Raw genomic sequence first — 20,887 nt, forward strand, 5'->3', positions numbered from 1 at the left:
CCCCCAGGTGGCGGCCGGCGGAGAGAACACAGTCCCTGTGCTCAAGGGGTCCTCACAGCCCTCCCTGCGCCCAGGCGACAGTGAGAAGTTGGCCTGGACATCTGAAAAGGCCAGCACCAGCCGCTGGGTGCTGACCTCTGCAGCCCAGGGACAAAAACACTCAGGAAGCGAGATCCTGAGGGAAGAACTAAGGGAAAGTGGGCGCATAGCCATCCGGGCCCGAGATAAGTGTCCTCCATGGGAAGGGCGCTCACACCTCACAGCCATCTGTGCCCATGATGAAAACGCCCACCACGGCAAGGGTGCTCAACAAAACATCAATTTTGGAAGTCGATTTCTTGCTGTCCTTCACCCCTCTGAGGCCACCCACCCCCGTGGCACCTACAGGGTGACAGCCTTGGAGGGGGTGCCGTGCCGTGGACTTCGCCCACCCTGGAAAGTGGAACGCGGAAGGGCCCGTGTGCTGCAGGGGTGCTCCTCTGGGGGGATGGGCCCTGCAAGGCTGAACCCAGGGCCAGGGCCTCAGGGCCCCAAACCAAGTGTTCCACTTGGAGGGAACTTCTCTGCATTAATGTAGAGCCAGGAGACTCCCTTCCTCTCCCAGCCACCCTGGGTCTATCCCTGCTGGGCAGGTACTAAGGCACTGGCAACCAAGACTGTCCCTCCTGACAGACTCTGTGGCCCTGAGCAGCTCTCGCCCACGAGTCTCCATCACCACGGCTGCCACACCATCCCCTCTGGGAGGGCTCGAGCACACCTCGGTCAGAGCAGCAGTCAGCTCTGCAGTGAGCACCTTTGCACACGACCCCCTCCACACCAGACACGGGGCCCCCAGGGGTGCCACCCACCCTCAGCACTCAATGGGAGGTGGGGAAGGCCAGCTCCAGGGCCCTGATCAGCACTGTCAAGACCCAGGCGCATTGCGCCCACCACAGTTTTACATGCCTCGCCTGGCACCTGGGCCCTGGGTTAAGCACCTCTGAGGGGATTTTTCAAACCTCCATCTGTCTTTTGGCTGTTTAGACACTGTGACAAGGGATACACACATACACATGCACGCACACAGGCACATGCATGCAGGCACACACACGCAGGCATGCACACACATCCACGCAGGCACACCCACGCACACACATGCGCGCACACACACAGGCACATGCATGCAGGCACACACACGCAGGCATGCACACACATGCACACACATCCACGCAGGCACACCCACGCACACACATGCGCGCACACACACAGGCACATGCATGCAGGCACACACACGCAGGCATGCACACACATGCACACACAGCCACGCAGGCACACCCACGCGCACACATGCGCGCACACACACAGGCACATGCACGCAGGTGCACACACACGCATGCATGCATACGCACACGTACACAACCTCGCTCTGGGAACACGGCCCACATTCAACACCTATGAGATTAACTCACACTCAGAATCTTAAAGCAGTCATTTGATTTGCCACACAGGAGCGTAACCCAAGGCAGTATGTTGCTGTTATAAAACGAAATTAGTAAAATAAAAATTACCCTGCCTCCAAAGATACGTATTCTCTTACCTGTAGAATAAGTTCTTGAAGTTGAGACTGTTTCTGTTTTATTCTTTCAAGTCTCCTCTGTCTTTCCACCTTCAAAAACAAACCCCCCATGTGGAGAATCATCACAATTGTTCCATACAGTGCATTTTACAACCTGCATCCTCGCAGCGTCACCTATGTTTGCCTTGAATGTAATCGAAGGGATATGGGCAAATCTAGACATAGCAGGTGCCACAAGATACAGGTGAGTTTTTCTTCCATTTCTAAACTATACCTTCTCCCCTCTCCTCTCATTTCTTGGCTTTAACTATGGTATCTAAAAAGAAAACAAAAATCCCACAAACTAGGATTCAGAATTAACCTATGCTAGAGTTTAACATACTCTAGTGGGTCTGGGCCAACCATGCTCCCTCTCCTGACAGCCGAGACTGAGAAACGCAGGGAGACGTCTGCATGACCGTCTGCCAGCCGTGCGGACACAGAGAGCATACGGGCATGGAGCCCAGAGCCTTCTGAGTGACGGACAGCAAAAACATCCACACAGACTTGAAGGGAAATCAAGGTTGAAGGGCCACCTCTAAGTTCTGACACTCCTGAGCAGAGTTGGTGGGCAGACCAATCCACTTGATCTCCTTCTTCTCCTTGGAGATGATGTTCATGGCCATCAGCACGTTTAAGGCATCGTAGACGCGCCGTCTTATGTTCTTCTGGTCATAAGCCTGGGGATGACAGGGAGTGGATTTTCCAAATGATCCAAAAAAGCCTGTGGATCCCACCTTAAACTGTAGGCCACGTGTACCGGCTCGAAGGGGCACCCTGTTCACAGAGCTGTCACCCCAACATGGACTCAGGGAGCGCTCCCACCCTACAGATGATGCAGGGCAAGACAGGGCTGTGCGAAGCCCGAGTGTGTTCCAGGAGGGGAGCTGGGGGCTCTCGGGTGTCGAGCCCAGCGGGTGAGGAGGGCATGTCTGCATTTCTGGGCCGCTGGATGTGCAGAGCCAGCCCACGTGCTCGCTCACTGACGCTGACAGAGCATCATGCCAGCAAATGGACTGGGAAAAATTCTTTCATGCTGTACTTGGAATTTTCTGTATGGTTTTAACTGTTCCCAATATTAAAAGAGTAAAACGTGCCACACCACTTGGTTCTGCTACCCTGGCCTCTCGGCCCCCAGCACACACTTACTGACTCGTTTGGTAAAATGTGGTTGTCGGCAGCACTGAACTCCGCGACCAGCTCGTCCGCCACTTCGTTGTAGGAAGTGGTCCCTTTCCTCTGCACCTTCTCGCAGACCTTCATGGAGAAATGCCGCAGGCCCTTGCCATTCTTCTCTCCTTTCCTGTTGCGCTTCCTTCAAAATACAAAGGAAAAAAGAAGCGACTGTGAGCCCTCCTGAGCATCAGCCTGAATCGAGGAATGCTTTTACCTGAGAGCTGTGATGAGCTGCACAAAAAGGGGCCATATCCCACGGGCGCAGCAGATCCAACACGTGAGCAGGCCAGGACCCCCTAGCCCCAGCCCCCAGGCCCAGTGCTCCTGCAGGTCAGAAAGCGAGTGTCTCCCTAGCAGGCTGCACCTCTGTCCTTCCAAGTGTCAGGGAAAGCGGGAGGCATCCCCAGGACCCGAATCAGCATATGGAAGGCGTATCAGTACACCAAGCACTTCTTTTTTTTTTTTTACTTTTTTGAGACGGAGTCCCGCTTTGTAGCGGGCTGGAGTGCGGTGGCGCGATCTTGGCTCACTGCAACCTCCACCTCCTGGGTTCAAGCAATTCTCCTGCCTCAGCCTCCCAAGTAGCTGGGATTACAGGCGCCCGCCACCACACCTGGCTAATTTTTTTGTATTTTTAGTAGAGACAGGGTTTCAGCATGTTGGCCAGGATGGTCTCGATCTCTTGACCTCATCATCTGCCGGCTTCGGCCTCCCACAGGGCTGGGATTACAGGTGTGAGTCACAAGCACCACTTTTCTAAACAGGGCAACCAGAATCAGGAACTATGGGACATTTCAGTGTAAATTTGGGAATTTTTAGGACAAATTTCAGCAGGCTATAATTTCATACGGCTTGGGCTGTGATAGCCGCTTGACAACAGGTGCAAACCGCTAAGTGTTCTTCACATAGAGGGAAAGCCCAACTCTGTACACTCTGGTCAGTCCCCACGTGGCGGGAAAGGTCACCTGAGGCTCCCAGCTGGTGAAGCTTTGGGCACCGACACAGGCAGGTTTTTGTAGCTTTGCGTGTGTGTTTTTTTAAGGAAAGACACAGCTCATCAGATCTTGCTTTAGCGGAAGGAGCCGCTCTGGTGGGATCACTCATGGGGGCCGTAACCCCAGGTGCAGTAGAGGCTGAATTCAGGGGCAGTGGGTGAAATCCATCCCACGTGCTCCCAGCACAGACGATGAAAAGTCTCCAAGGTCCTGTGGCAAGTACAAGGCCAGCTTCTCCCCATCTTGGCCAAGAGCTACCAGCCCTTCAAAGAGCACTCACTATACCAGACACAAAGCAGGGTGGGCAGTGCCCAGCCCGACTTCTCCATGACCGAGGCAGTGCGCCTCGACTGCACACCTGTGCAGGGCACAATGATGGGTGAGTGTGATTTGGAGGCTGACATCAATGCGCATGGGAGCCCCACCGCGCAACTGTGTCACGCACGTGGCCCAGGAGAACGTGGAGGTGCGAACCGCAAGCAATCCTACAACTCTAAGGGTCCAGAGGGAAGTGCTCACCCGGCAGACCAAGGTGAGGAGTCGGAAGGCTGGTTCTGAGAGGCAAAGTGAGTGCTGGGGGTGTGTGGGCTTCCTACCACCAGGGTGTTTGACGCTGCCGGTCTCTGAGGCGTACCAATTACCTACAGTCAAAAAAGACAATTCAGACAGTCAGTCCCCGCCCACACGGCGAGGGTGCCACGCCCACCAACTGTTCGCTATCTGCAGCCACTGCGGAATTTCGTTAACCACAGTGAGCAGCCACGACGGAGCAGGAAAAACGTCCGGCGGTGGACGCTTTTGACACGGTGACGGCATCACTACACCTGTTCTGACTGTGGCTCATCTTCCTCCTGTCAGTCACAGGCATCTTCTCCAATTAGACAAAAGCAACAAGAAACTTTGACCGACCCAAACAAGCAAGAACAGGACAGGGCAGAGCGTGACCCTCAAACCGCACACAAGGCGCTAATGGTCGTTTAACGAGGGGGGCGGCACAGAATTCCACGCAGGGCACTTCGGCACGCTTCTGGTTTCCCTCCACCCTTTTACTTCCTTTTAGTAACATGGACAAGGATGACATTGTATCCTTCCGTGGTACTAAAAAGAGGCCTGAAACAAACCAAAAACAGCTCTCACAGGACAAAAGCACAGGCAGGTGACAGCCACCACCTGGTAGCCCTGTGCCCTGGGGCCCTGTCCGGGGGGCCCCTGCACCCGCAGCGACGTCAGGCAAGGAGGGAGGGCGACCAGCCCTGGGGGCGGAAGGTGGGGGGCTTCACGCACCCCCGGGGCTCACACACCTGGGCCTCTCTGGGGGAACCACCAGAGGCAAGGCCAGTGTGGACGCTGACCCACCCACCCCACCCCACAGCACACCCGAGGTATCCACAACTATCTCTTCCTCAAGGGACATGCTGGCTGGTGTGACTTTTGACAAGTTCTTATCACTTTGGTTCCTCAATGAATGTTTGAGTGCGAATACCTGGGCACCCTCGTATAGGCAAATACAACTCTGACTACTCTGACTTCAAAGACCTTGTGGCACGACTCTATCTAAACTGGAAACAGTATTTCTCAGTAAATGTTAAGTCATTCAATTCACCACAAATCCAAGTGCCTCAGCGACTGAACTGCTTGTGTGGACATGTGGCTTTCGCTAAAGGGATTGGAGCTGGACACCTGCATGCTGGCGGGGGGACTTCATGCGGCTGACGCCCTGAGCTGCTCTAAGCTGGGCCCCCCACCCCGGCTCCCCTTCTTACAGGGATAAATGCATCACCTGCGGTGGCCCTGGGAGCAGCTGAGGGGACACTTTCCAAGTATCCCCAGGCCAGATCGCCTGTCAGCTTCTGAGAAGAAAAGCATTTCAACAGGACCAATCTTTTTATTGACACTCATGTCTCCGATGATCAGAAATGCATCAGAGTGCGGCCTTCCGTGGATCACCCCGTTAGCAAGCCACGAAATCAAACTAGTGAATCTAGTGAATTTGCTGCAAAACGAAACCATACAAAAGATAAGTCTCCTGGGCATAGATAAATGTCCTGTGAAGCTTGTTTGGTTCAATATGTGTGTGTGTGTGTGTGTGTGTGTGCTGCTGGGGCACTGCGCCACGTGGCAGATCGAAACAGCTGACAAAAGGACCCTGCGACCCGGTTGCCTGCAAGCACACTGGCCCCACACGGCTTCCTGCGTTGAGTTCAGTGGATGCCGTTCTCCGGGAGTCGATGTGAGACTGAGAACCCGCCAGCTCCATGCCAGGCAGTGCTGGCTGGCTCTACGCATACCACACGCACAGGTACGGGGGGCTGGAGAATCCCACACAGGATTCTAACCCACCTCATGGGTCTACTCCCTTCCCCGGGAATCCCAGGACCACACAAGGCACTGGATCTTGGCCCCAAGACAAATGCCATCACTGTGCCACTGTCCTCCAGTCAGGAGCAAACCGACTCACGAAGAGTGGCTCTGACTCACAATGGGGAACATCCCGATAAACCCGCGTGGGCTAAAAACACCCTAAGTCGAAATGCACGTCATCCACCTCTCCTACTGCACATCACGGCTTAGCCAGTCTACCTTACATGTGCTCAGATCACGCACATTAGCCCAGTCGGGCCAAAGCATCTCACATAAAGCACACTCTAGATGACTGTGGATATCCCAGGAGACCCACTGAATACTGCACTCAAAGGGAAAAACAGGATGGTCGTGTGGGCACTGGAAGCCGTTTCCACTGAATGCGTGTTGCTTTCGGACCATCTTAAAGTCAAAAAATCACAGGTCAAACCCACTGTAAGTAGGAAGAAGAGAAAGCCAGAGGGCAGGTGCACACCAGGTGCTCAATGGTGCTCACCAACAGCCTTTCCTGGAAGACAGGACTCAGCACCCAGGGGCACCCTGAGACCAAGCCGCCAGTGCACCGGGAAAGCGTTGTTACGGAGGCCAGGTCTTACAGGAAGCCTCCCTACTCTCCTGCTTTAACTGCTCCCTGCGGAAGGCCCCATGTCATCAGGCCCATGCAGTGCTGGGCAAGGGTGCCTGCACCTTCCTCTGCGTGCCCTGCATGGCAGCTCCCCTCGCTGCGTTTCGCAGCACTGTCCCTGCTCCTCACCCATCACCTGCAGCTCACCAGCCCTGTGAGCTGAGTCAGCTTCACGGGGCGGCCTGGAGCCAGCCCTCCCAGGAATGAGACGCGGAGGCGTCACTCCCGGACCTGGCACAGGTGCGTTTCCTTCCTGGTGCACAGGAAGCCGGGTGAACTCAGGCCGGCCGCCTGTGCCACAGGATGCCTTCCGGCCTCCCATTCAACAGACATGGAGCAGGCTCCCAGCCTCACTTCCCTACACCAGGAGCCACACTCAACAGCCACAGGAGCCACAGCAACACACTGAAGCCCTGCAGGGCATGTGTGGGCAAAAGTGCAGGGAAAACAGGAACCAAGGAGGTGCCAGAGGGTGGATGGGTCAGTGCCGAGAAGGACAGTTCAGAGTTGGGCCCCTCGGAAAGGAGAGGTTTCGGAAGCAGAGGCCACACTAGCTGGAGTGGTGGGCAGAGACCCTGGAAGGGAGAAGTGGTCACAGCACAATGAGGGGTGCTGCCCAAAGTTGGGAGACAGTGGGTCTGACTCCAACCAGGGCTTTCCAGGAGATCCAGGAGCCCTCTGGGAGCAGGAGGCAGGCATGGGCTGCAAGGCGCCAGGGACACCCACTCCTTGGATTTAACGGTGGCTTCTCTGGAGGATGGGCTCTGCCCTCATGACTCCCCCACGCGCTTCTCGTGGGGGAGCAGAGGAGGTGACCCGGGCCCCACAGGTCACGAGGGGTCTTCTCTTCCTACTGTGCTCACGGCTGGAATCCAAGCTGTGCTTCAGAGAAGGTAAATGACATGGCTTCAAACACTGCCGTTTGATTCTAAAGCTTTTGCAGCTTCCATGCCAGCAGTTGCTAGGAAACGGAGCACGCGGTGTAAGCATCCCACAGTAGAGGACCTGCCAGAGGTCCACCTTGCCCGAGACCAGTCCTCCTCCCCTAGAAGCCCCCCTCACTGGCTCCACAGCGAACCCTGGTGTTTTAAAGCAGCGATCCCCTACCTTTTCAGTACTAGGGACCAGTTTTGTGGAAGACAGTTTTTCCACAGACCGGGGTGGGGGTGGTTTTGGGAAGAAACTGCTCCACCTCAGATCATCAGGCGTTCGGTTCTCATAAGGAGTGCCGCCTGGATCCTGCACGTGCTGTTCACAGTGGGGTTTGCGCGCCGCTGATCTGACAGGAGGCAGGGCTCAGGCAATCACCTCCTGCTGTGCAGCCGGCTTCCTAACAGGCCCAGGGGTTGGGGACTCCTGATTTAAGGAATCCCTTCTGCCCTAAGAGCACACTTTTTGCACCTTAATTTCACACACTCTAAAAACTGAGATTACAACGTCTCTGTGTAGCGTGACCCCACTCAGACACAGAATCCTAGAGATGGACTAAGGTTAACTGCAGTGTCCAGAGAGACATGGCCAGCAGTGCAGCTGCAAAGGAAAGGCCACTGTGACCACAGATGCCGCCTTCTGGGACAGAGGCCTGGGTGGGGGCTGCTTCTCGCGGGGGTCTCACACAGGCCGCTGCTCCTGCCGGCTGAGCATATCCATCCTGCACACCTTCCTGTGTGTGAGCTAAGCTTTGCAGCACTGCAGGTTTCACAAGCATTTGCACCTCAAAAGACCTTACCTTGACAAGCCCTGTGCCTGCTGGCTGGTGAAGGTCAGAGACCTAAAGAAACTCCCACCACTTTCACTCACATGCCCGGACTGAGCTCCACCCCTCGCATCAGAATGAGCCAGTCCCGTTTTTTGTCAACCTCTGGTATATAAAAAGGTTTAAGAGACATTTGCCATTTGTCAGCTTTAATTCCTATCACTGGGATTTTGCAAAGCATGAAATAGCAATGACAAGCTCCACCCGAACAGGTGAATTTAAATCAGGAACTAGACTTTCAGTGACGAAGTTTAAAGCACATCAGTAAGATAATCTTCTCATTCATTTTCCTCCAGTGTATTCAGACCGGCAGTAAAGACGGAAGTGGTGCTACAATTATTCACCCAGATAAAACTCTGCTATGATATACAGCACCTATAAAATCAACCTTATAATTCCCAATCAACTTATAATCAAATCTATAATCTAATTATAAAGCAAAACAAAAACTGAATTTTTAGCGTTTATCAAAATGGCATTTACTGAAAAGCCGTGATCAGCCGTGATCAGTTATATCAGCCGTATAACATGGAAGAGCTTCCACAAACCGCTACTTTTTTTCTTTTTTTTTTTTTTTTGAGACGGAGTCTCGCTCTGTCCACCAGGCTGGAGTGCAGTGGCGCTATCTTGGCTCACTGCAAGCTCCGCCTCCCGGGTTCCCGCCATTCTCCTGCCTCAGCCTCCTGAGTAGCTGGGACTACAGGCGCCCGCCACCTCGCCCGGCTTTTTTTATATATATATTTTTAGTAGAGATGGGGTTTCACCGTGGTCTCGATCTCCTGACCTTGTGATCCGCCTGCCTCAGCCTCCCAAAGTGCTGGGATTACAGGCGTGAGCCACCGCGCCCAGCCAAACCGCTACTTTCAATGGCCACAAAACTTCTGCAGAGCAAGGTTTCTGTCACTTCCCACTGGCAGGAAAGGGGCCATGAAAGCTGCATGGGACCTGGAACCACTCACTCAGGACAGCTGTGTGGGAGCACGCACGGGGTTGGGGAGAGCACGCATGGGGAGGGGGCGCGGGCAGGGGGCACGGGGGGGCGCAGGGAAGGCAATCCCGCTCACGTCCCTCAAGGGTGTGACCCACAAGCTGCTCTCTCTTACAACTCATATCCTAAGATCTGTTAAAGAGTCCAGAGAATTTCAAGGGTATTTAAATAAATGGAAATAGCAAGAATGCATATAAAATAAAGACTAAAGTGCAAAAATGACCAAAATATCCCTGGTATGTGGTCATTGTTCTCTGAAGAAAACATCATTAGACCAAAGGGAGATGCCCTAGACAACAGAAAACAGCTCAGTACAGAGAGCTCTCTACAGGGCCAGGGACACCTGAGAGACACGGGAGGACACCTGGGGACGCCTGAGAGACATCTGGGGACACCTGAGAGACATCTGGGGAGAACTGAGAGACACGTGAGGACACTTGGGGATGCCTGAGAGACACGTGAGGACACCTGGGGACGCCTGAGAGGCACCTGGGGACACCTGAGAGACATCTGGGGACACCTGAGAGACACAAGAGGACACCTGGGGATGCCTGAGAAACACGTGAGGATACCTGGGGATGTGCCTGAGAGACATGTGACGACACCTGGGGACACCTGAGAGACACGTGAGGATACCTGGGGATGCCTGAGACACGTGACGACACCTGGGGACACCTGAGAGACACATGAGGATACCTGGGGACGCCTGAGAGACACGGGAGGACACCTGGGGACACCTGAGAGACATGTGACGACACCTGGGGACACCTGAGAGACACGTGAGGATACCTGGGGATGCCTGAGACACGTGACGACACCTGGGGACACCTGAGAGACACAGGAGGACACCTGGGAATGCCTGAGAGACACCTGGGGACAGGTGAACGGACAGGTTCTCATCCCACCCAGAGGCGTTCGATCCTTGTAAGAGGACAGGGCCACAGCATAGGCAGCACGGGGTGAGGGGGTGGAGTGGACCAGGAGGCTGGGGTGCGAGAGGTGCTGCATCATAAAGCCCAGGGCTGGCAGGAACAGGGCTGGGACAGCTGCCCAGGCGGGGCCAGAGCATCATCTCAGGACCAGGAAGGAGCCCTCAGACACCATAAACAGGTCCCCAAGGAAGGACTGGAAGCCCGGCCTAGCCTTGGGGTGGCTGTGTCCCTCACCACCAGCTCCAGTCACAGCCGAACCTGCCCACCCAGTGCCTGGGGCCCCACTTCGGTGAGGTCAGGATTCTGTGCAGGCTCCTCGTCTCCAACAGCCTGCCACCGGCAAGAACACAGAGGGCGGACAGAGACAGGAAACAGCATTGTGAGAAGCGGCATCAGTTGGCCAGCAGCAGCCTGGGGAGGGGGATGCGCCATTTCCCAACGCCCATGCGCCCTCTCCTGTGCACAGCCGAGGGAGCAGCATCTGCCCTGTCATTGCCCCGAGGCCAAGGCACGGCCACGGCCAGGGCCCTGCCCCTACCTGGCTTCCCAGCCTGGTGTCGCCAGGAGGGCCACGGCCAACACTCGGCCACATCACGTAAGAAGCCCTTGTTAGATGAAGAGCTTTGAGCTCTGACACTAAGAGGAAGGTGCCTCTGACCGGGGCCACGGCCCCGCCCATCACCCTCCAGCTACTGGAAGGATGGCGCGGGCTGGGGCACGTCTCCCACAACAACACGCAGGCAGCTGCAGAGGGCCGTGGGCTCCCTGACGAGGGGAAGGCCCTATGCTGCAACCAGAGTCCAAACCCAGGCATGCCTGGGAACACCCCCAACCACACGGCTCACCCAACCCCGACCCGCACCAAGATCCCGACTGTCCACTCCTGCGGGAGCCTTACCACTTGCTGGGCAATGTTGACATTGGACTGTCCAAAGGTTTTTGGCAAGAGCTGCTTCCCGAGCGGGTTGACAGCGGAGGGGTGAACGGCCACGAGGGACACCACGCCTGCAACACAAGGACACCAGGTCAAGGGCGAGACTCCTTTTCCAAGTGAAGGCTAAAAGTGACCGTTCCAGCAAGACGGTGCTTCCAATTAGAGATGCTTAGCTTTCCCCACTTGTACTGTCTCAAATCCATGGCTCAAGTGCAAACACCTCCATGAAGCTTAATTCCCAATGTAAAACCGTAAGGGGAGGGCCGCAGGGCCGTGCTGACGCAACCCAGGTGACCCAGGCTGATCACCCACTGCTCTGGCCCCTCGGCGAGGTCTGCAGAATGTGCTGATGGGACCACGGCCGGGAAAAGTCTGTGATTCTGTGACAATTATGGAACAGAATTTTAAAACTAGAATTTTTATCCCAACATTTCTCTATGAGGCTGCAAACCTAGCATGGAAATCTGATAATCCACTTTTCCTTAGGAAGGAGAGCCACATTTGTTCCTAGGAAGGAGCGTGCCTTCCGCGGAGGCTGCGCCTCTAAACACGCAGGAGCCCTCAGAACACTGGTGAAGCAAGTGGGGACCCCTCTGCAGGAGACGTGAGGCCTCTCTCCTCTAACAGCGGAATGCAAAAGGTCCTAGGGACATAGCAGTGGACAAAGTCCTGGAACATTTACACAAAAATAGTAAAATGAAGCTAGTAATGATAAAGTTCAAAAACTGGCATCAGCAGGCAGAAAGAACAGAGGAACCCATAAACTAGGTGGTAGCGAGCACCCTGGGAAACAAGGTGGGAGGCCTGATGGCCAGCACAGCCCAGGAGGGGCGTTAGGCGGCCACACGGAGGGCAGCAAGGGGCTCGCAGTGCCCCGCCCCATGGCTGGGGGAGCTGAGCAGATGGCCCCCCATTTGAAAACGCACGATACCCTCAGGTGAAGACAAGACAGACTTTCGGGTCATGACAATATCAGGAAAGGAGAACTCCGCAATCTCGCCACACCTCAGGCCTCCCCAGACAGCCGCCCGTCCGACCTCGGGCCTCCCCCAACAGCCGGCCATCCGAGGAGCTGCAGGACCCTGGACTTCCCCACAGGCATCTCCCTTCATTCCCACCAGTCAGCACCAAATGACTCACAAATCATCGGAGTGAGACTTTCGAATACGTTGTCTTTGCGATTGGTTTCATTTTGGGGCCCTTTACAACCCTTTACAAGCCCTTTACATGCGTTCTAAAAACATCTACTGCTTTTTATGCATTTCTTTAAAATACACTAAAGAATGAATTTTGCTGCTACATAAGAACACTTACTAATTTCTCTTAATAACCTAAGTTGGCCGAGACAGATCCTTAGGAAGTGATTAAAAAGACATCTGCCTTTGATCCAACTGGGTTAAATGTATTTTTACCACCCAATATCAACACATATCTAAAATTCTTTTCTGGAACTAAAATAAGATGATCTGCTGTGGGGTAATTTTCTTCCAAAAATAAAGATGCGTATCCTAAGAAAAGCAAATATTTACTTTTTAACTGTTTTATATATGTGAAAGGTATTTTTATTTTAGAATATTCAATTGAAAAGTCAAGATTGTACATATTCAAAATGTACAAGTGATAATTTGATGCACATATACACTGTGTAATACTTACCAGAGAAAGGCATTTTAAAAGCAAACATAATATTCTACTATGCAGGGAATGATTTAAAATACACAAACACTTTTCAGATTCACATACAGATGAGTAAATAGTAAGCTTTCCAGAATATTTAGCTGATTCATTACAAAGATAACATCTCTTAAAATTTGCAAACGAGTCTCTGATTTCAAAAAATGTGGAGAAAGCAACAGACCTGTGAGTTCACAAAAGCCAGCGGCACCGTCACTCCCCATCAGCAGCCAGGCGGCTCTTCCCGCCCTGCATGGCCAGGCCACAGCATCACAGCGCCCGGCCACAGCGCCGCCCACCAGCACCACAGGTACTGTGCACTCAGGCATCTCAGTCTGGGGCTCCCCTTTCCTGCCCCAGCAGGGAGTGTGGGTAGGACTCGGGGATTCGGGTGGTGTTGGGGCTGTGGGACAGCAGTGCAGTTGAGACCCTCGGGGCATCCGGCCTGCCCTCCATCTGCTCCGCCCACAGGCCGGCTGGCTGGCCTGCCTACGCCATCTGTCCTTCCAACCAGGTCTCTCCCTCTGGGCCAGAAGCCAGCACCATGAGGCTGGGGGGTGTTGCTGAGGGTTTTCACAGCTAGGAAGGGGGAGAAACACACAGAGGGAAGAGGGGTCCCTCCTCTGGCACCCAGCGCAGGATGAGTGCATGCAGGCAGGCGTCCAGGGCCCCCGAGCTTCCCCACTCACTCATGCTGTCCACCTGGAGTCTGAGCCCCACACCAGTTGCAGGAAAAGGGTTTCGGAGCCCGAGGGCTTGCCAAGCACAGAGGGCCCCTCCCAGCCTAGACACAAACCAACAGAGGACCTCTGAGCAGCACGTCAACCAGCAGCACCCCTGGGTCACCAGCTGAGTCTCTACAGGACAGAGGGCAGGGTACGTGCATCAGTAACAGGGAGAAGAAAGAAATCCTGAGGCTGAGGGTGAGTACCCCCTGCCCCACACCAGAGCAGCATTTCAGAAGGGCCTTGAGACAGGGGCTGAGTTCGCACGCCCACCCAGCCAGTGAGCAGCAAGGCCTCTCTCTGAATACATCTCAGACCCACACCCAGAAGTACAGGCTGGAAAGGGCAGTGACTTCTGGGGTCCAGAGCTGGGTGGGTGGCCTTTTTTTTTTTTTGAGATGGAGTCTCGCTCTGCTGCCCAGGCTGGAGTGCAGTGACATTATCCTCGGCTCACTGCACCTATGCCTCCCAGGGTTCCAGCGATTCTCCTGCCTCAGCCTCCTGAGTAGCTGGGGCTACAGGCACCCGCCACCACGTCGGCTAGTTTTCTCTATTTTTTAGTAGAGACGGGGTTTCACCATGTTGGCCAGGCTGGTCTTGAACGCGTGACTTCAGTGATCCCCCACCTCGGCCTCCCAAGTGCTGGGATTACAGGTGTGCGCCAATTGTGCCTGGCCGGACTTCTTGTTTCTATTCATTGAGAACTTTTCACATACAAACAATAACACGACAATTTTATTCCAGTACACTTAAAATACACTGTTATCATACTTGCTTCAAGTTTCGTAGAGACATAAGGAGCAGAAATAAAATGACAGTCCCCAGGATCCTCAGCCTCCCCACGAGACTGCCCTGTGTGCAGCTCCCAGGGCCTGCAGGGACGTACTCACTTCATTTTTCATACTTTCCCAGGATGTGCTGAACTGAACCTAAAGCTATAATAATTGTTTTTTTGTGTGCCTCTGAACACAGACAAATATTATATGGCTCACATTCTGCAATTCTGCCAACATTGTGTTTCAGACACCCATACATAGAGAGATCAGGCTGATTTCCTCAAACGCTGTTATGCTATTCCATTACAATAAAGTGGTCATATGAACACAGATGTCATATGAAAATGCTGTTTGTTATTACTGAACCGCATGCTGTGTGTTTTTCTCAGCACACCTGCCGCCAGCGAAGCCTTGGTCCAAGCGGCCGCTATCCCAGAGTCCGCCTGGCTCCCCAACCGGTTGTTCCAGTCCAAACGCACCAGTGGCAGCCAGGCTGTTGCTCCCCGCCACTTTTTGTCCACCTCAGGGTAGAATGTTATTTCAATTAGTAGTTGTTGTTTTGAGACAGGGTCTCACACTGTCACCCAGGTGGGAGTGCAGTGGTACAATCTCAGCTCACTGCAACCTCCACCTCTCGGTTTCAGGATCCTCCCACCTCAACCTCTCAAGTAGCTGGTACTACAGGCTCGCACCACCACACCCAGCTAATTTTCGTTTTTTTTTGTAAAGACAGGGTTTCGCTGCATCACACAGACTGGTCTTGAACTCCTGAGTTCAAGTCATCCACCCGCTTTGGCCTCTCAAAGTGCTGGGACTACAGGTGTGAGCCACCCTGCCCAGCCAATCATTTAGTTTTAATCTGGCAATATAAGTAGAGTGTTCCACACATTTTCTTGGTAAGGCTGCCCCACACAATCTATGCATGGGAGGGAGGAGCACTAACATTTCAGGGACAAGCTGAGTCACATGAAGACATGGCCCACAAGCCGACTCTACAGAAATAATATTGTTTCAACTGTAAAAGGCACTACGTAACCTTTTTCAAATGAACTAATTAAAAACATTTTATATACAGCATTTTAAATGGAGAATTCCTTTCTTGGGAAGAAAATTAGTTAAGAATATATACGGTCTGAGTTGCTATAATCCATTAACAGAAAAAGGAGTCTAAATACAGTATTCACATTTTTATCATTACTTATCCTATTCTATTAATATCTATAGGGCTTCAGATAAATTATGAGACCATAAAGTTTTGTATTTTCTGAAAAACAATTTTAACATCTTTACATTGTCAGAGCCAGACGTCTGCGAGTTATTGTTTTGCCCACCAAGCTGGAGACGTTTTGTCTGCTCATCTGGCCAAGCACAGCCCCTCTGCAGGGGAGCGGCTCTGCAGGTGAGTGCCTCCGTGGCTGGCTCACAAGCAGCATTTGTGCACATTGGCCACAACAGAACATTCTTCTCTGTTGTCAGCACTGAGGAGGAAGCTCCTGCCTAAGTGACCACAGCCAGGCACCTGCCCCATGGAGACACTGCTCTCCCCACACTCCATTCAGACTCAGGAGACCTGAGCTCCTAGAACGCAGGTTGAGGCAGCTCCCACACAAAACCTATCCTCTGGCAGTTATCAGAGACCTCAGCTGCACAAACCACACATCTACTGCACCTGACGTGGCTGGGCCCCCCAGCAGGACCTGCTCCTGAGAACACGCGGTTACTACTCCAAGTTCACAGCATGGCTGAAGTCGCTCCCACAAACCTCTCTGTACAAACACACAGAGCTCCAGAGGCTACCCTGCATCCACAGTCATCATCTCACACCTGGGAACAAGGGTTACAGCCACAGAAATGTCATTACTGGGCTAAAAACAGAGGCTGGGTTTTTAATATCCTTCGGGGTAAAAACAGAGAAATACGAAGAGAGAAAAAGCTGATGGCCTCTCCTGACAGTTTTGTAGGAGGCTGGCAGTTTGAAGAGGCCAACCAAAAGTTATACCCTCCCTTCCTATAACCCCCTTCCCTAACAGTTGTACAAAGAGCAGTGCGTTGGGTGGGGCGGGGGGAGGGCACAGTTCACAAGCGACAGTCACCACGAGTAAGGAATTACGTAAGCAACACTAAGCTTCTGACCACACATCACTGCTAAATTTCCTCCTCCACTTAGAACCCTAAAGCCGACAGACATGAGACTGAAGCAGGAGGAAAGTAAAGACACAACAAAGGGAGATGATCTTTCGGAAGCAGTCATTCTGGGCTAAGAGCACATGTATAATCAAATGCCCACATGTGCTGGGCATTCCCATATGAGCAGCAACCGAGGGACCCAGGCCCGGCGCCGCAGACAGGGTGAGCCTGCACCGCACACAGCCATGACCTGTGTCTGAGTGCTCTCCACATACTCACTATGTTAAAAATCATGAGCACACTATGAGAAAAAGGCAGCAAATAACAAAAGGTAGCAAAACGCATCACAGTCGCCGAAGCCACGAATAGAAGGGCCCAGTGACTAAAGACAGGAGCCACCAAAAGGCATGGGGAGGACGCAGACACTCCACGCACCAGCTGCCAAAGTACACGCTCAAATGTACACTTACACTTACACATTTACTCTTTTTTTTTTTTTTTTTTTTTGAGGACAGAGTCTCACTCTGTCACCCAGGCTAGAGGGCAGTGGAGCAATCTCGGTTCACTGCAACCTCCGCCTTCCGGGTTCAAGTGATTCTCCTGCCTTAGCCTCCTGAGTAGCTGGGATTACAGGCACGCAACCACAGCGCCCCAGTAATTTTTATATTTGTAGTGGAGAGGCAGTTTCACCATGTTGGCTAGACTGGTCTTGAACTCCTGACCTCAGGTGATCCACCTGCCTAGGTCTCCCAAGTGCTGGGATAACAGGCGTGAGCCACTGTGCCCAGCCTACTCATTTGATACGGGGTCTGGCTCTGTCGCCCAGGCTGGAGTGCAGAGGCTCAATCACAACTCACTGCAGCCTCGACCTCCCAGGCTCAAGCGATCCTCCTGCCTCAGCCTCCCGAGTAGCTGCGACTATCTATAGGCATGCACCACCATGCTTGGCTACTTTTTTTTTTTTATTTTTTGTAGAGATGGGGCCTCACGTTGTTGCCCAGGCTGGTCTTGAACTCCTGGCCTCAAGCAATCCTCCCACTGCAGCTCCCCCATATCTCACTGCAGCACTGAGATTTCTGGTGTGAGCACCTGCACCTGGCCTACACACGTATCTGCGCTCTCAGGAACAGTGTGGGCGGATTCTCGGTGAGCCTGGATCACCCCTCGGTACAGGGGTGCACAGGCAGCCCTGAGGTACAGACAGACAAGCACACTTCCAGGCCAGCTGTGGCCTCCCGGCTGGCCTCCCTGAGGACGAGGTGCAGGTCGGACAGGATTGCACACATCGGAGAGGAGGATGCAGGCAGCCCTGGGGCCAGGTCACCCTGGGACGGGGGCAGGGTGGACCAGGCAAAGCCAGAGGGAAAGCTCCTATCAGTACTGCGGGCCACAGGCATGATATGAGGAAGAGCCCACCTGTGACACACAAAGCCTAAAAACACACCACCACCAAATGCTGGTGAGGACGTGGAACTGCCAGACACACAGTGTGTGTGCAAATGTTCACACCAGCATTTTGCTCTCAGGAAACAATCAGAGGCAAACCAAACAGCCACGACTAAAATGGCCCACGTAAAATGTATCGTCAAAACCTCCACGTTGGGACTCTCATCCTTGGGGAGCCTGTGGATACAAAATGTCTCGAGTTTGGTGCATTTCTCAGAAAGCAGTTTTCTGAGCCTCGAAGGGTGTGATGGTGTTTTAACGTGTCAGCCTGACGGTGCTCTATCCCGTTATTCAGCCAAAGGCCAGCCGAGGAACTTGCCGCTAAACTCCTTGAAAAGGAGCCATTAAGCAAAGGAGATTGTGCTCGATGCAGGTGGGCCTTGTCTAACCCAATGAAGGCTTTTAGAGCAAAACCTACATTTTTCCAGAAAAAGAATTCATCACCAATCGCCCTGCAGGTTCCGCCCTGGTGGCCCCACTATGGCTAGGCTGGGTCCTGTAGTGAGTCCCCACCTGGGTTCCCCGTCCCCCTGGCTGTTGCTCTAGAGAACACTGACAATCACAGTGAGGACCTGGACACAGGCCCCCCACAGCAGCATCAGGAAGAGACACAGTGGCCCCAAGCAGTTGTGGAGTGGAGAGGAGCTGGGAGGGACTAGGCCAGGGACCCACGAGGAGCCTCGGCTGGGCTCATCCCCTCTACCTTCCCCTGATCCACTCTCACCAGGACAGCTCCTGTCCTGCCTCAAGATCTGACTCAAGCAAGGCCTCCACAGCCCTCGAAGTGCTACCGACCATACCCTGGGCTCGCAGGGCACAGACGGAGGAAGGCGGAGCCTTGCTCACTTGCACCACCAAGGGCAACTCAAAAAGCACCCGCAACGGCTCCATCTAAGGGCGCTGAGGGCCCTGCCTAGACCGCCCCACCTCCCAAACTAGAGGCAAGGTGGGCCCACTAGTGAAGACGGGTGTCTGTTGGGGAGGCAAGGACTATACGCTTACACACACACACACAACTCACACACATGCACAATCAGAACTCACACTCAACTCATGCACATACACGCACACTCACACAACTCATACTCAAACTCGCACATAAACACACAACTCATTCAACTCACGCACACAACTCACATACACACATGCAACCGCACAGAACACAACACACAACACTCCACACACACCTCACTCAACTCACACCCAACTCACACGTGCACATGCACACAACTCACAGGCAACTCACACACACAACACACATCTCGACTCACAAATGCACGAACACAACTGACACAACCCACGTGAACTCATGCACACAACACAAGCACTCCACACACACACTCTTCACAATTCACATAACTCACTTGCACACACACAAGCACACAACTCACACGCATGCACCCACAACTCACAGGTACACTCACGTACTCACACAACTCATGCACACAACACACATGCACACTCAACACATACTCAACTCATGCACACTCAGACATGCAGTCACTCCTCATGCACAATGCACCAACAAGCACTCCTCACATACACACTCATTCACGCATACACACTGACATACACTCATGCACACACTCCTCACATGCACACTCAGTGACACACACATTCCTCACGCACACTCATGCACACATATTGACACAGACACATGCAAACACCAACAAACTGTTCTATTTGTTAAACAGAATTCTCTGGAACGAACACCGGAAGAGAACACTAGTGCTCACCTGCTTGGGCAGAAGAGGAAAGAAGGAAACCTCTCCGCACCTTTTCATACTTCAAAATTTTAAAACATGAACACGTCACTGACTCAAAACCAAATTTAAAATAACCACGTGTGGCCAGGTGCAGTGGCTCACGCCTGTAATCCTAGCACTTTGGGAGGCCGAGGCGGGCGGATCATGAGGTCAGGAGTTCGAGACCAGCCTGACCAATATGGTGAAACCCCATCTCTACTAAAAATACAAAATTAGCTGGATATGGTGGTGGGCACCTGTAATCCCAGCTACTCAGGAGGTTGAGGCAGGAGAATCACTGAATCCGGGAGGCGGAGGTTGCAGTGAGCCGAGATCGCGCCACTGCACTCCAGCCCGGGCGACAGAGTGAGACTCCATCTCAAAAACAACAACAACAACAACAACAACAACTCCACGTGTGTGGTGGAGTCAACACCAGGTGAGGGCAGGGGAGGCCCAAGAGCTGCTGCCGGCGATCCGGGGAAAGAACTGACCATTCCCAAGGCTCACCTCGGAGGGATCAGGGGGCCGGGGCACGCGGGGTGAGCAGGCAGGAAACGCATGGCCCTGCTGGGCCGTGTCAAAACCAGAACATTTTCAGCTATGCTACGAATGCCAGAATATGTTCCCTCCTGATCCCTGCAATTCACTCTTCAGCTCCATTAAACTTGTTACAGATTTAAGCACAGATTTGTGAGTAAGAATGGAAAAGGAGACGGCCCACATGTGGTAAGAAAGCCTACTGCATGTAACCTAACGAGGAATCCAAATTCAACACCATAGTAACAGACTTCATCATTTCCAATGGTGAAAATGGTGAACCTTTTCATTGTTATTTCTGCTTTATCACCTGAACAGAAAATGTCATGCCTGTAACTTGTGCACTTTTTTTTTTGAGACGGAGTCTCGCTCTGTTGCCCGGGCTGGAGTGCAGTGGCCAAATCTCAGCTCACTGCAAGCTCCGCCTCCCGGGTTTATGCCATTCTCCTGCCTCAGCCTCCTATGTGCACTTTTAAGTGTTCAATTAGTTACA

The 20,887-nt window shown here is 53.2% G+C and overlaps 1 protein-coding gene across 1 annotated transcript in view; it reads right to left on the minus strand.

The window, feature by feature from the left end:
- Positions 1–1,399: 1,399 nt before the first annotated feature.
- Positions 1,400–20,887, minus strand: part of LOC115895835 (transcription factor Dp-1-like) — a 40,382-nt gene continuing 20,894 nt past the window's right edge. Inside the window, exons 4-8 of the mRNA XM_030926429.1 lie at positions 11,326–11,432; positions 4,285–4,406; positions 2,744–2,909; positions 2,131–2,274; positions 1,400–1,645 (exon numbers count right to left, since the gene is read on the minus strand). Coding sequence (XP_030782289.1) covers positions 1,544–1,645; positions 2,131–2,274; positions 2,744–2,909; positions 4,285–4,406; positions 11,326–11,432 — 641 coding nt within the window. The 3' untranslated portion in view covers positions 1,400–1,543. The remainder of the gene's footprint in view (positions 1,646–2,130; positions 2,275–2,743; positions 2,910–4,284; positions 4,407–11,325; positions 11,433–20,887) is intronic.

Source organism: Rhinopithecus roxellana, unplaced genomic scaffold (genome assembly GCF_007565055.1).
Source record: "Rhinopithecus roxellana isolate Shanxi Qingling unplaced genomic scaffold, ASM756505v1 contig2932, whole genome shotgun sequence".
Lineage (NCBI taxonomy): Eukaryota > Metazoa > Chordata > Mammalia > Primates > Cercopithecidae > Rhinopithecus > Rhinopithecus roxellana.